This window comes from Balearica regulorum, chromosome 3 (assembly GCF_011004875.1).
Source record: "Balearica regulorum gibbericeps isolate bBalReg1 chromosome 3, bBalReg1.pri, whole genome shotgun sequence".
Lineage (NCBI taxonomy): Eukaryota > Metazoa > Chordata > Aves > Gruiformes > Gruidae > Balearica > Balearica regulorum.
Genome location: NC_046186.1, coordinates 4,190,510 through 4,207,080, shown reverse-complemented (window position 1 = coordinate 4,207,080; position 16,571 = coordinate 4,190,510). Strand labels below are relative to the sequence as shown.

Genomic DNA, 16,571 nt, shown 5'->3' with positions numbered 1-16,571 from the left:
TGGGGAAGGATCAACTCTTTTTTTGGCTTGATAGAGCTCCAGATTCAGAGACATGAGGATCAATTAAATTGCTTAAAAATAGGCTCCAGTGCCATGGTGAAACCCCTAGGTTTTTTCTAATGCACCTGGATGAAAACAGCCCTAATATCCTTTCAAGATAAATCATAGAATCATAGAATATCCCAAGTTGGAAGGGACCCATAAAGATCATCGAGTCCAACTCCTGGCTCTATACAGGACCAGCCGAATCAGAGCATATGACTGAGAGCATTATCCAGATGCTTCTTGAACTCAGTCAAGCTCGGTGCTGTGACCACTTCCTTGGGGAGCCTGTTCCAGTGCCCGACCACCCTCTCAGTGAAGAACCTTTTCCTGCTATCCAACCTCCCCCGTCGCAGCTTCATGCCGTTCCCTCGGGTTCTATCACTGGTCACCAGAGGGAGAAGATCAGCACCTGCCCCCTCGTTCCCCCTCGTGAGGAAGCTGTAGGCCGCGATGAGGTCTCCCCTCAGTCTCCTCTTGTCTAGGCTGAACAAACCAAGGGACTTCAGCCTCTCCTCACACGTCTTCCCCTCTAGACCCTTCACCATCTTTGTTGCCCTCCTTTGGACACTCTCCAATAGTTTTATGTCCTTTTTGTACTGTGGCGCCCAAAACTGCACGCAATGCTCGAGGTGAGGCCACACCAGTGCAGTGTAGAGTGGGACAATCACTACCCTAGACCGGCTGGCAATGCCGTGCTTGATGCATCTCAGGAATACAGTTGGCCTTCCTGGCAGCCTGGGCACACTGTTGACTCATGTTCAACTTGCTGTCCACCAGGACCCTCAGGTCGCTTTCAGCATGGCTGATCTCCAGTGTCTCATCACCCAGTCTGTATGTATAGCCAGGGTTGCCCCTTCCCAGGTGCAGAATCCAGCACTTGCCCTTGTTAAACCTCATGCGGTTGGTGATTGCCCAGTTCTCCAATTTAACCAGATGTCTCTGCAACTCCTCTCCACCCTCGGTGGAATCAACAGTTCCTCCCAATTTGGTGTCATCTGCAAACTTGCTCACAACACCTTCTGGTCCTACATCCAAGTCGTTTATGGAAACATTAAAGGGAACTGGCCCTAAAATGGAGACCTGGGGAACCCCACTAGTGACTGGCCACCTGATGTAACCCCGTTTGCCATAACTCTTTGGGCCCGACCCATCAGCCAGTTGCTCACCCATCACACTATGTTTTTGTCAAGCTGTATGCTGGACATTTTGTCCAGAAGGATACTGTGAGAGACAGTGTCGAAAGCTTTACTGAAATCTAAAAAAATTGCATCAACTGGCTTGCCTTGGTCAACTAGATGGGTGACCTGGTCATAAAGGGAAACTAAGTTTGTTAAACAGGCCCCTCCTGTCACAAACCTGTGTTGGCTGTGACCAATGACTGCATTGTCCTTCAAGTGTTTTTCTATAACTCCCAGTGTAACTTTCTCCACAATTTTACCAGGCACTGAAGTGAGACTGACAGGCCTGTAATTACCAGGGTTATCTTTCTTGCCCTTCTTGAAGACTGGAACAATGTTTGCCAGCTTCCAGTCAACTGAGACCTCTCCAGATTCCCAAGACTGTTGGAAAATAATCAAGAGAGGTCTTGCAATGACATCAGCCAGCTCTCTGAGCACCCTAGGATGAATCCCATCAGGCCCCATGGACTTGTATGCATCCAGGTGGAGCAGCAATTCCTGCACAAGTTCGGGGTCAGCTGGGAGTTTATCGTTACCACAGTCATGGTCCTCCAACTCGGGGCAACTGGGGTCCCAGAGCCCGTCGTCAGTGTTGAAGACAGAGGCGAAGAAGGCATTAAACGTCTCTGCTTTGTCTATGTCCCTGCTTGTAAGGTGACCATTCTCATCGAGCAATGAGCCAATATTCTCTCTGGTCCTCCTTTTGTTATTAACATACTTTAAAAAGCCCTTTTTATTGTCCACCACAGTACTGGCCAGTTTCAACTCTAACTGAGCTTTGGCCACACGAATTTTCCCTCTACAAAGGCGAGCAGCATCCCTGTAGTCCTCCCACATTGCCTGACCCTGCTTCCAGCAGGCATACACTTTCTTTTTCCACCTAAGCTCTAGAAGAAGATCCCTGATGTAGGAATGTAGGAAATTTACTCAAAAAACTTGACTTCTTGCCTCCATGACTAGCTGTAATAGGAGAAAAGAAATTGATTGTGCATCTGTAACTATTGGAAGAAACAATGAAAACTGCCTTGGGTTTGCATTTTTAGCTCTACAGACCTCATGGCTACATCTGTACTACTGAATTGAACAGGCCATTTAATTTACTTTTATGACAGCTACTGAACACAGGTTTGTTGTTTTCAAAAACAATCTTATTTCTGGGTAGAGATATTTCAGACCCCATCACTGTGTTTATGAAATAGGGGGGGTGTGTGTATGTGTGATATATATATATATATAAAGTTTGCAGTTCTGGAGGTGTTTCTTGATTGCTGTTTTGTCATCCAATCGCTCACTGCCAACAGTTGCTTGTACAGTTCTTCACACTCAATTTTTAGGCTTGTCAATCTGAATACTTAGGTATCATCATCAAACCTGGTTGCTGTTTTAGCCATCCCCTTTTCCAAATCACTTGGGAACATGCAAGACTTCATGGACTTATTTGTTTAAAAAGATTACATGACACAACAAGCCTTGAGTTAAAACCACAGAGAAAATTGCTGTTAGTAACAATAAGAGATCACAGTTACTGGTTTAAGAAGACGTTTATTTTTGTAGGTGAATAAAATAATAACATATTGTTTCACATCCTCCGAGACCTGCATGAACTTGAACTGATTGAACAACCAAACATCCCCGTGAGGTAGGCTGGAATAAGTGGCCAAGGTGCCAAAGTGGCTTGTGTATTAAGAGCAAAAGAGGGAGTGACTTCAGCAAGGAAAAACCTGGATCTCCAGAAGCAGTGTGCTAACAGGACGTGCCCTCTGGAAGCTTCTTTTAATGCTCATTTGCAGGAGGGTTTAGACAGAGGAGGAATCCATCAAAATCACCTCCTCAAGGTAGTGGAAATGTTGCTGGTACAAGGGCACTGACCCAGGAAAGCTTTCTCTTCTTACTCTGCCAAAATCCTGTAAGGATACAAAGTGATTTGTTATTTTGCCGAAGTGTAATCTAAAATCAATCTCTGAAATCCTCAATACCCATTAATTACCTTTCAGAATAAATGTACAGGGTAGGTTCAGCCTACAGGTTTAAAAATCTATATTTAGATGGAAGGGTCCCCATCTGTGCTGGAGTTTTATGTCTGCAGATGTCCATGACATTGTTCATAGGCATGAACTATGGTCACTGGCAAACTAGTTGTATTACCACTAGTAATAAAATTTTGATTCATCTCACCCTAAAATAAAGATGAGGGATTTGATTTAGTTACTGAATCACACAAGTCTAGTGCCATTTGAAGAGCTCTGGGGTATATGCTTGGCCCCGAGTCATCTTTTCTGAAAAGCAGTGTTTTCCCATAGGTCATGAGCTATATCTCAGCCAGATCTGTATATGTGGTTTAAATACTCCAAGACACCTCAAATGCCACTAAACTTCTCAGTGTAGCTTACTGAATCAAACTCTTTGTGTCCAATTTCAAAGATTTCTTTTCAAGCAACTCAGTAGGCTGAATCCTCAGCTGGAAAAAAAAAATTATATTGTACCTCAGAATACCCTGTTGGTTTCAACTTCTACTGCTGTGGTGATCAACCCAGCTGAAAATCTCACAGCCCAATAGGAAGTTTTAATCCTGAACATCGTCATCCATCAATATCTACATATGGCTACATTCTTCTGAGAAAGAGTATTTCTGTAGAAAAATTACACCTGGAGCCGAACTCAAGAAGTCTTGTTCCTTTCCCTGCCCCAATTCTCCTTTGATCAGGCCTAACAGATGTTCTTACAGAAATTTGATGTTGGAGACCTGCCATCTGCTCCTAACAGTCTATTTACTCTCTGTAGAACTTGCTTCCTAAAGAGAATGATTGTTCACAGAGACTGAGGGATCGCATCATTCCTTTGTAAGATCATCTACTAGTAGGTTGCTTCTGTACCATTTACTTTCCTGAGTTCCTAAGTAGATGCTTCCTTACCATCTTAATCTTCTGACAACAAACATGTCCTATTACAGGTATTACTTGGGTTTCCTGAAACCACTGTCTGACTGAGGATCCATCCCCATGAGCTGAACTAGTGTCATGAAACCTCTTCCCTAGAGACATCTCATCATGCTTTCTTCAGTTTCTAGGAACGTTTAAACCCTGGCAGTTCTATAAATAACAGAATAAGGAGTTGTGGAAAGTTCAGAAAATACAGATCTGAGCTCTCTATTTTGAACCAGGGTCTGTTCAGTCACTTCAATGACTGAGGATCTGCTTGAATGTCTCTTGCTGGGATGAGTTATGTCAGCACACCTGTCCTTTTTGTCAATAGATACAGGAACTTCTCCTAATTTGCAATTGAATTCAGTATATGTGATAATCACTGCAGCTGGCAACGATCGTCACGTGGCCATCAGTCGAACAAAACTATTGTAAGAATTAAATGCCTGAGGAATATGTTTTATCTTAGGCTAAAGTGCATTCCCCAAAAGCATGTTCGAAACCTTAAGGAAAGAAAAAATCTTGTTATCAGGGAAACTCCAGGCATTATTAGAAAGTGGTCTCCAGAGTCAAAAGTGAAATGCACACCCAGCTGTCTTCAGTCACTAACTAATTCTTCTTCATCTTTATATGAGCTGCACAGTGGTGGGAGGAAGGAAAGATGGGAAGAGAATGAGAAGCAGAGTTCTGTGAACAATTTTCCTCCTTTAAAATTGAATTTTCCAGGTCATTTTGGAAATTAAAAGAACAGAGGAAGGGAGGAGAAATTGTTTTCCCTGATGGGTGAAAATACTGTGAAATATTTTCCTAATAAATTCTTGAAAAAAAATTCAAAATAAAGCAGAAAAGACTGTATTCTGGGAAATTTTAACCCTCCTGAACTTTTTCTTTCATACATGACCTCCATCAAAATGAATTGTCTCCTCAAACACACAACTATGATGGATATATGTTCGTCCTCCGTCTGGACTTTCTCAGAAATGGCTGCCCTGAAAGCCCCATGGAGTTGTGCATATTATTCAGAGAAACAGTAACTAAAGTAGCAGAACAAAAATCCCCTCTGATGCCCTTTAGTCCTGTGGCACTTACTTTGAACAGCATTTCAGCAGCCCCCCGTGGCACGACCCTGAGACAGTGAAGGTGGGTGGGCATGGCCCAGCGCGGCAGAAATTTCCCTGGCTCCTGCACGCTGCAGTGTCAACAAAAGTAGGATCTGCAGAACCTGTGGGAAGGGAAAGATGTTAAAATATCAATTTTCTGTCTAAAATTATGATGGATAAACATGCAATAAATCATGTGTTGTCTTTTTAGGAAGACAGCCATCATGAGCACAGATGTTCTTGGTCCCAGTCACTACAGAGCACCATCCCAACACCGTCAGACGCTGCCTATCAGCTGATGGTTGCTTTTTTCCTCCTATGCACACACTTCTGCTTACAAGCCCTTCCATTCTTTGTAGGATTTACTTTGCTTCTCACCTGGTGCAGCCTGGAAGAGAAGGAAGACAACAGCGAAAAGCAGGTAGAGGATCCTCATGGCTGCCAGTGGGTTGTGGACTGTGTGTCCCTGCAAAGCGCCTGAAAGACTGATGGAGGATGAAGTTTGCTTGAGGAAGAGGCTAGAAGAGCACCTGGTATTTATAGGGCCCGTGGGGTTGTGCAAGCTTGACGGCTGAGCGCTTTGTCAATAAGTAACTGCACCCAACCTTCTGGAAAGCAGAATGGTTATCCCCCTTATCGCAGGTTGCAATGAAATGTGCAGCGAACGTGTTGCAATCCCTAAGGGTGAATTTCCACTGACCGTGTCAGTTATATAACGTGACCATCAGCCAAGCCCCACCGAGCTGCACCAGTTTGCACGGCTTTTGCAGAGCCGTTTCCAACATGGGCATGGGGATGGGTCAGGTGGAGGGCTTGGGAGTCAGCCACCGTTGGAGTCTGGTCCCAGTGTTGACTCTGGATCTGTCAGTCACTGACAAGTCACGTAACATTTTGTCTCAATGTCCCCATCCCCGTCACCAGGTGGATGATGTCAAAGACACAGGAAAGCATTGGGAAAGATTTGAACTAATGGGACTTTTCTTTGTCACTTTTTAAACAGGTTTCAGGGCATCCTCACCCACTGCAGAGGGCTGACACAAAGCCCTCTCCCTCCTTTAATTCTCATTTACATTCCACCTTGAGTGCTTTGCATTTTTACCAACTTTTGATGTCCCCTTTTGTTTCCCCTGACATTGCCCCAAAATGTTGGGAGAATGGGCTGATTCCACAAGAATCTTCGCGGACATAACGCGTCAAAGTGCAACATCTTCTGGGGCTTCACTTCAGAGCATCATCCCCATGGCTGTAAATTTTCTGAGAAGCATTGCTTAGGGGATCAAAGCACTGAAGGTTCTTCTTCACGAAGTCCTGGTCTTGTAGATGTCAAACGACTGCAACAGCTTTGCACCCATGGGAATCCTCCCTTTGCCCAAATGCTCTCACACACAATAAACACGTTAATCTCTGTCAAAGCCCAGACCTTTCTGCAGCTCCTAGCTCTGGCATTCTGGTTCAGCGATTCGTTTCCTTATTACCTCGCTTATTATATTTAACTGGGAGTTAATGGTATTTTTGTTCTGAGAATTATTAGTAGGATAAAAACATTACTGATGTTTATGTTTAATCTACATACTAACAGGCAAGCTTAAGCGGCTGGGAAAGTAGCAACAACATGAGTTACTTAAGTGTTTATGCAGCAAATAACAGTAAGATAAACAGTGATTTCCCTCTTCTACCCATAAAATCTAATTAACCAGGAAATGCCAAGCACTCCAGAATGTCCTTTTTTTGTACCCTTGCATCAGAAATTATCTCCTTTTTTTTTGCCAGCAACTCTCCAGCTTTCCCCAGTTCTAATGGAGAGGAGAGCAGATTTGTCACTCCTCTCTTTTCTCTTTCAGTGAGTTGTCAGTGGGACACCCTGGCAGAGAGACAGGCACCTGACCTGCAACACGAACATGAAGAAATCAGGAAATGAACCCCCTTTTTTTTTTTTTTTAATGGAGACCCATTGAAATATGAATTTCCCCCCACTTGTCTCTCACATAGGCAGGACAACGGAGTTGTGATGTTTTGCAAATGAAAGTGCATTTTTTGAGCACTCATTGCTCCCTAAAGAAGTTCTTGTTAGGGAGGAGTCGTGTTTTCCCCAAATAAAATCAGAATGTGGCACTGGGGAACATGGCAACTACTCTTTGCTATCACATCAAGCATTTGAACAAGCTCTGCTTGCATTCAAGGTTGTATTAGAGTCAAATTATTTAAATTTCAGTGATGTAAATTGCCATAGCATTCACAGATTTTGCTGAACAACCTTATTTCTTGCAGAAGGAAAGCAGCCCTCTAGGAAAGTGAGCCACATTTTAAGCCCTGCTAGCACAGGCAGACTGAAAATGTCATTCAGAGCAATAGGAAAATTCCATGACTTTGTCTCCTAGTGAAAACAAAGACAGGTGCAAGCTGGTTGCTTAAAACCAGGCCAAACTTGTATAAAACACCCGAGGAGCAGAGCAATTTGTACAGCACAGCAGTGACCTGGGGCTGGACCATGACAGAGTGTGCGTGGAGCTGTGTCCCACGGCAGTCATGGCCAGGAGGGAGTTCTGGGGATCTCTGTTGAACGTTAACTTCCAGACATAATCTGGGAACTCAAGGAGTGGTAGGTACCACCCCAGAGAAATCAAGATCGCTAAGCAAATAGGTAAAAAAAAAAAAAAAAAAAATCTTAAAATAGGTTAAAAAAAACCCTTAAAATTTTATGCAAGAAAACTGATGCAAATAAGACATAAAGAATTCCATTTTGCTGCCATATTGGTAGCAAATGAGAGAAAGAGAGGACACACATGACACTCAAAAGGCATTTAATTTTGTCTTTGAGATTGGGAAGAGATGGCTGGCTTATAATAGTAGAAGTTGCCTTACTTGTGCTCCAACAGCTAAGTACAAGAGAAGGACTTGGTACCTCAGCAGATCTCTGGATGATCATGAAGGATGTGATATCTCAGAATGGTGCTCCCTTTATTTCTCCCCATTTACTAATAGGAAATTTTGTAAATCTGCAAGGTATGAATAGGTATTTATGTCTGATGTTTGCAATCCAATTTTGCTGGATTTTGCCCTAGCAGCACAGCTTTCCAAAGGTCGTATTGCAAGCAAAATATGAAATGCTGAGTGGGGCCAGCCCTTACAAACATCACCTCTCCTAATAAAGGAGCACACAGTGACTGAGTAGATTTCTTGGTCTCCTGCAAGGCAGGCATTTTTCTTCTTTTCTTCTCACCTTGATTGACAAACTACCTCTCATAACAGTTCATAATGAGCGTTGTATATGGTGTTGATGATTGCTTTTGGCATCAACGTTTTCTCAAAGACATTCTCTTAAGCACAACTTAACAGCTAACGGCTAACAAAATGTTGAGATTAGGGGGTTTTAGAGTCTAAAAACTATTATACTTTTGAGAATCATTTTTTATAATGGGGCACATGTATTTAGACACTGGTAAGACTTGATTTTGCTATTTTAACTATGAGTATGCATTTAAAACCAGAAAACACAGGGGTATTTAGGAAAGCATATGCTTACATCCCACTACAACCAAGTTCCTGTTAGCACATACTTCAGTATGCTCCTGGCTTTCCTGATTATGGCACAAATCCTTACAATACATGCAGAGTGATTTATGTTTTCATTGCTTCATCTTGCATTAGTCACCGATAATTAATTATGATAATAGTATGTTCTTCAATTGTGCCCTTTGACACTTCCAAGTTTTAGCAAACGATAAAAGAACATAGGTTGAAATCTTACATTCATTTTATCACCATCATTGTGTAAAGACAGGGCAATTTTAACAAACATTTGGTTTTTTCCTACTTTTGTAGCTGGCTAGTCTGCCTTTACAATTTCCTCTCTGGAAATCAATGTCAATCAAATTTACAGCCCTTTCCTTTGCAGTGTAATTAATGGGGTTATTCCCTCCCTGAGCTGACTGCAGATACCTGTTGGTAAGAGATGTGCATTCTTTGCACATCTGCCTGGATAGCTACAGGTGAAGCTGGCATCCAGCCTGCTTCTCCACTGCATCTTACATCTCTTGACACATAGGCATAGCACTCATTGTTCAGGGAAGGAGCAGCTCAGACCAATCAGTGTGCAAATCCATGTGGACTCTGGACCGCCTCCATGCCCATTTATTAACTTGCCATCCCACAGGGTATCCTTTGGCATCTTGCTAAGGGCACAGTGAGAATGGAAACATGAGGGCAGATGTTGCTTCATCCATGGAGCTACATTAGTGGAAATCCTCTAATAGATATGCTTTGCTCTTGTGCAAAAGATTCTCACGTGCAACTTGTCAGTAGAGTGTTTTATGCCGTTTCACAGGGGCTAAATGGGTGCCCAAGGCTCAAAGCAATGACTATCAATCAGGCACATTTTACCTCTGGTCTTCCATCAGTTCTCACTGTGCTTGTGATAGCTAAAATGGTCCTCTACTAGAGAAACTCTTTAAACCTTTTAGAGGAAAAAAGTACAGCAAAGAGCAGTTAAAGAATCCTGATGTGCAAAAGACGTGCTGGCATCACTGAAAAGGCACAAATCTGAGGTGGGCAGAAGAGGTGGCTGCAGAGCCTCTGTGCATGTAAGGTTCAGGGAAGCTGCAACGCTGAGGTCTGGGAACCTCGTCAATTATTACCTAGCCTTGATTGCTTTGATCTCAATTGCATGTGTCCTCATGTTGCAATCCATACAGTGAGTCAACATTAAATAGACCTTTACATGACAACACTGAAAATCAGCACAGAGAGTGTAATGTCCTCTGCATCTCTAAAGCCCATGCGAAAGGAAGGTTCCTCTGTAGGGACGAGGTAGAGAAGGAATAATAATCAGTGTTTGAGGGGAAGGCCGGGAGGCAGGATATCCTGTATGTTATGGAGAAAGGACTAGAACTTCTCTGGTTCTTCATGATGAGTTTCCTGATCTGCCACACAGCACTAATGCTGCTGGAGTGATGCTTTTCCTGGAAGGGACTGAGGCTTCTGTGTGGATGGTATCATATAAAATAGCACAGAAGCTTTAATTTTTAAGAACTACTGTGCAGTTGATGACAAACTAAAAGACCAGAAGTGTTTTCATTAGACAGTGAGCAGCGTCTAAATGCTTCCCTCTGTGCAGCACCAAAATGTCTACTCCCGTGGTGTATCGGGTAGATTTCTGTTGACTTTGGCACCATCATCATCAAAAATAAAATCACAGGAGCTCCATTGGCTCTTATTAGGTAGGAAGCTGCTAAAGCTGCAGCCACAAGAATGAGAGTCATATATATCAGACAGGTCAGCATGGCATTGACCTTCACCCGCATATGCATGCTTGTTTTCATGTGTGATAGACAAGTTTGTTTTGTCTGCTACATCCAAGATCTCATTATAACCTATCAAGTTGCAGCTAATACAGTTAGTAGAGTCTGAACAGTCATTCAGCTGACCTGTGTCTGTACAAACAGACTAAATAGCGTCAAGATGTGATCACTGAAAATTGAACATCTGTAACATTAAATTATCAGAACAGCCCTGGCACTTTTGGCATCTGCTAGCTCTCTGCCAAAAATTCTTGGGCTGTTTCAATAATTAGTCCTGGCTAGGAACTATTCCAGTAGGCAGTCTGATGCGATAACCTTGTTTTGGAGGCTAAGATAGTTGCACAATATGGGTATGGCCACACCATGCCATAGGATCTCAGGAACTAGAGAAAGACACTGTTACTGGTACAGATGTATAGCTTTCCAGTCTGTATTTGCAACTACTGATATTACAGGTATTCATATTTGTCTGGTTTCTCACCAATTGAATCTTTAATAAGGTGCTCAAGCAACCACCTCCCTTCCCTCTACCCATAGCTCAGCTGTCCCAAACACCTCTTTGTCCTGCTGCTAGCAATCTTTATTGTGTTGTAAACAGTTTGGGATTAAGACAACTATCTTCTACACAGATCGGTGTCCTAAGTAAGGTTGGAGTTCCACGGAGTTTTCTCCCTGTGCCTGTCACAGTGATTAGGTGCTTGTGAATGACGTCTAAATCCCACATTGGAAGCCAGCCGTTGCAGATCTCTGCTTGAACAGATGACGCACAGTGGGGCATAATACTAAAAGCAAATGTATCACCTATCTAACAAACAAAATATGTCCGTGGTGTTGTACAAGATGCATTGAAATATAATCCTTTAAAGAACAAAGAAAACAAACCACCTGGAGGACTCCCTTTTAATAAATATCTGAAGTTACTTCAGTTTACTTAATTACTTCATTTCTAGGCCTCTGGAAAGCAGCTCACATCTTCCGAGGTGTCATGGTTTAGCCCCAGCCGGCAGCTGAGCACCACGCAGCCACTCGCTCCCTTCCCCCTCCTCCTTCCCCCCCTCTCCCCCCCGCCCCCCAGTGGGATGGGGAGGAGAATGGGAAGGAAAAGGCAAGACCTGGTGGGTCGGTATAAGGACAGTTTACTGGGATTGCAAAGGGAGAGGGGAAAACAAAACAAAACAAAACAGTACTTAACAGAGCATACAAAACTGGTGATACACAACGCAGTTTCTCACCCGAGGACCATACAACTCAGACCGCACGCTCAGACCTGTCCTGAAACCGAACTGTCCCCAAGCCACGCATCCTGGAGATGCTGCTGCCCCTCCCAGACTAGCCCCCCTTTTATACTGAGCATGATGTCACACGGTATGGAATACCCCCTTTGGTCAGTTGGGGTCACCTGTCCTGTCTGTGTCCCCTCCCAACTCCTTGTGCACCCCCAGCCATCCCGCTGGCAGGGCTGTGCGAGAAGCAGAAAAGGCCTTGGCTCTGTGTAAGCACTGCTCAACAACAGCAGGTCCGTAGAACAAAAACATCTCTATATTATCAAGGCTGTTTCCAGCACAAATCCAAAACATATCCCCATACTAGCTACTGTGAAGAAAATGAACCCTTTCAGCTGAAACCAAGCCACGAGGTCAATATCACAGGCAAAACCTGGTTATGTAAACCATGACATAATCAAGTACATAATCAATTTCCAATGAACTGATCAGTGCATTGTGTAATGCACACAGAGGCTGGAGGCGTATGTGGTATTTGCTTTCTACCACCCAGTGGGCTACTTCTGCTGAGGATGGGAAGAGAAGGGGCAGCGCCTGGCTGGGTACCAAGAGCTCTTTCCTTGTGCCTTCATCACCAAAATGTTTGCATCCCAAATTCTAGTTTAAGACAAGTTTCAGTTAATTTTCTGGCTGGAACTGTGCCCTTTGTGGGTTGAAAACACCTCAATATATGACTATGCCATTTCTTAGAGGTCAGAGACAGGACCCTAAGCCTCTCCTTGATATCTGCTGTCTCTGTCCCTAAAATATTTCCTTGAGATAAGGGTAGATAAGCATCTATCAGGGGAACCTCTGGGAGCACCATGTAAATCTGCTCTCTGTCTCTCTCCTTATTTCACCTCCCCATCCACGGATGGTGTTTCCACACCACTCTGGCCCCCATGCTGGGGGATGAGACTTGGTCCAATCTTAGCTGGGAGCAGGACTGATACTGCAGCATCTGCAGAGGCCAGACTGAAAGAGTGCCTCAAAAGGAAAAGGAAGCCATTGAGGTGTTAATTTTTGAACTCCCTTGTTCACAGGCACACCTATAGAGCCTGATTTTCATCTGCTGAAGTTGACAAAATGGTCAAGGCTCTTTTTCAGGGACCCAACCCCACAGTAGCTAAGAGGGTCACTTCCAGCCTTCTGCATAAAGGTCTCCACAGAGCCACCCACGGCTAATAGCTCCCGCTCCCCCGTGCATGACTTTGCCGGGAAAACATGCCTTTCATGGCAGCACCTCAACCCCCCTGCTCCTAGGATGGGATTCCTAGTGGGTAATGAGCCAGATACTGCCAGGCGAATGACATTTGGAAAGGCCAAGACTTACTAGCAACATTACGGGCTGCATTTCTCAAGAGTCCTCTGTACGGTTTTCACACCCACGTCTTTGCTGGGGGTCTAAAACACAGTTTCACCCACCCTTCACCTTTATCTCCAGCCCTTCAGAGAAGCACCGTGTATGGTTTTGTGAGTGTTGGTACAAAAAGTACGTGTAAAAGTTTGGCCTTGGTAAGGAATTAGAAAAATACAGCCAAAAGTCTAAATACTTATCTATGCAAAAATGTGTCACCTCTTCACAGGCAAGCCCCACAGACCACTGTTGTATAGATAAGACTTGCAAGGCAGAGTCCTCTGGGCTGCGTAGTCAGATCACCTGAACCTGATTGTGAATAGGTACATATTTGGCCTTAAAATCTGGGGTTTTATTTTCTGTCTAACTTCTTCCATTGGGTTGGGGCAGAAGGATAGATGATGAGCAGGGAAATTTTAGCATGCCAAAAGATATTCTGGTACACATTGCTGTGTGCTGATGGAGTCTTGTGATGGGTGACAGTGGAGCCAGTCTGGCAGCAGGTCAAATGGAGATTGCCAGAGGAAGGATGGGAAGGAGAGTTGCATCAACCATGCAACTAAACATGACGGGGACACTTCCTAAGACAACTAGGATGGCTGGCCACATCCATACTGTTAAACTCTTTCATCCTCCAGAACAAGGTGGCTGAATTAAAACTATCTGTTGGGAATGGTCCCTGGTGTATGCCAACCCCCAGCTGTGCCCAGGACAGTTTGGGTTGGTGCTAGTAGGTCTGGGCCCAAACTGTGCCCAGCTTGGTGATACAAGCTGAAAGAACAGAGCCTTGATCCTGTACCTCTGTTCCTACACTGGTTGACTTGCCTGAATGGTCATCATTGCACCCCAGGGAATTTTGCTATGGATGTTCTCACAGGAGAGGGTAGATAGAGCCTTTCCCTCTCTCCTTTCCCTCCGTTCACTCCTCCTGCCCTAAACCACTCACCGGTTATGGTGTATTATTTGGACCAAAGCTGTGCAATCACTGCACAAATAAGTGAAATCTCTTGCTTTTCCCCAACTAATTTGCCCTTTTCATTAAAACAGTTCAGCCATTTCAACAGTATAAAGAACATAGGTCTTGTGCAGATTTAGTTGCCAGAACAGTTTTGAGTACAGGAATATGGTTTAAAATCTTAGAAGCATAGAAGAAGGAACGAAGCAAGCCAGCAAGCTGAGGAACCAAATCCCATTTAGCAGATAGCTCCTGTTCTTCCATAAGTGACAAAATCCCAGGGAAAAGTTCATAGAAAGGAAAGACAATATGTGGTTGATTTTCCATGCACAAAATACTAAGGAGCAGTTGTTCATTTTCTACTGGCACAAATTCTGTGAAAAGAGTGTGCTGAGAGAATATGGCCATGAGGTCGGGCATCCAAGAAAATTGTACTGATAGTAGCCAGGTGAGAAGGTCTGCCAGGTCTCCAGGCTCTTTCAGATAGGGGGATTAAAGTTACCCAGATATGCTGCACCTGCATGGCTTTTCCCTGCCTTTCTTCAGTTGTGTAAAGTAGGGAATTCCTGCTAGGAAAATGGATAAACAGTGCATTTTGCCTTTTTTCCTCATATAAATAAATGCCCTGTAGGCTGGAACAGTGAGGTTTTTATAAACAGCTCTCCATGCCTTGTTAATCACAATTTCCTTTGCACTGGAATTTGGTAGTCTCTGTTGTACCCCACCTGGGACCTGGACAGGCAGTTCCTTAGTGGGGAGTCACCAGCTGGAAAGGGAAATAGAGACACACAGAGAAGCAGGCAGAGGAGGAGAGAGCAGCCAGGAATCTGCTGAGTCTTGTTAAGGTATTGCACATCATTACGTGGCATCTGAACTAATGCAACTAATTGATGTTTACAGCAAATTTCATTTATTTGGGACAGCAATAGAAGTGGTATCTGAGCTACTCTGGAACCATCATCTGTGTGTCCTTTTCTCTCCTAGTCAATGAGAAAAATTGCTCACAAGTGTCTTTCTGGCAGTTTGTATATTTGAAAATGATCAGGCAAATTCCTAGGAAACCATGCTGGAAGGGGGGTGAACACACAAACCTATCCCATTTCTGGAAGTAAGTGTCAGTGGGAAGCTCAGAGAGTGTATAAAGGAAAACACAAGGATCAGCCTGTCTTTTTTCTTAATATTTTCTGTGGACATCTGGGCTGCTGTAAGAGACAGGACCCTGGAGTAGATGTGGAATGACCGTGCACAGCCTTTCCTAACTTTCATATGAGATGACTTGCCCAAAATCTCACAGAAGGTTGGTCAGGGCAGAGCCTTTCAGGGATGGCATGGTGAGCTGCATGTGGGGCCTCTGAAGACACAAATTTGATTTCTTGCTTCAACAACCTGTTCTCAAGAAAGTCTTTCCATCCCCATGTTGGTAAAACCAGGAGACGGTTTTCTCTCCTCTCTTTCCCAGGGGTATTATAAAAATTAATGTATGAGTGGTGACAATGCTCTGTTGTCCCAGGGGATGCCGATAGATCTGAGATGCTGTAAGGAAAAGGACTCTTGGTATTATTTTTCTATCAGCCTTGGGAGAAGGGGAATGATGTGCTGAGCAGGGCTATATGTTCCAGCTCTATCTTGCCACTTTCTTTCTCAGGAGAAATTCACATCATGACTTTGTCACTGCAAACATAAGGTGTGAAAAGTGTCTGGCACACTTCTGGGGCTTTGAAAACTCAATGAACTGTGATAGAGCAGTGATACTATTAGAAGACTAGTTACCTTCAAATTGATGAGCTCTACTTGTATACCTGCCATTTAGGCATTTATCCATTTAAAAAATTTACACTTGATTGCATCTCACTATCGGCATTGGTGTCTGCTCACGAGGGTGGTCCTTGTGGTCCTTGTGATTTTTCTAGGTCTTCTTGGACTTTGTTCTGTTCCTAAGGAGCCAACCTGACATTCACTCAGGAGTATATCCTGGGCCTGATTAAAAAAATCATTGTGAATGCAGGTCTTGAACCTGGTGCCAAAAAGAGATTTGAAGATTTTGTGGAAATTGTGGCATAAAAAAAGTTAAACAATTTTGGCTTAAAAAAAAAGTCATCTAAGAGAAAGGTGCAACCCTAAGAGAGAGTGAGAGTGTGTGTGTGTGTTGGGTGTGTGTTTTCAGGTTTGGGGATTGCAACAGAGGTAGATATAAGAAATTGCTTTGAGTCTTTTTTGTTGTTGTTTTACCCTGAAATCATTCCAAAGAAATATTTCTCATGGATGTTGGCTGATAATCCATCTCATACCACATCTGGTTTATGGTCTGATTTTAAAGATACCAGCGTACCACCTGAAAGCCCTTCTGCCTCCTGATATCAGCCACATGCTCTCATCAAAATATATATTGGGAGAGAAATAATCCCCAAAAACTCTCTGCTGGGTCAATCATGACCTCACATTATAACATAAGAACA

General features: G+C 43.7%; 2 protein-coding genes across 2 annotated transcripts in view; one reads left to right on the top strand and one right to left on the bottom strand.

Annotated features, from left to right (window-relative positions):
• Positions 1-16,571, top strand: part of CTSB (cathepsin B) — a 131,641-nt gene that overhangs the window by 44,054 nt on the left and 71,016 nt on the right. The window lies entirely within an intron of this gene.
• On the bottom strand, positions 5,230-5,779 carry LOC142601415 (gallinacin-10-like). Its single transcript, XM_075750387.1, has 2 exons — positions 5,623-5,779; positions 5,230-5,366 (listed from the first exon to the last, which is right to left on the bottom strand). The coding sequence occupies exons 1-2, from the start codon at positions 5,678-5,680 to the stop codon at positions 5,230-5,232; spliced, it is 195 nt and encodes a 64-aa protein (XP_075606502.1). The 5' UTR covers positions 5,681-5,779.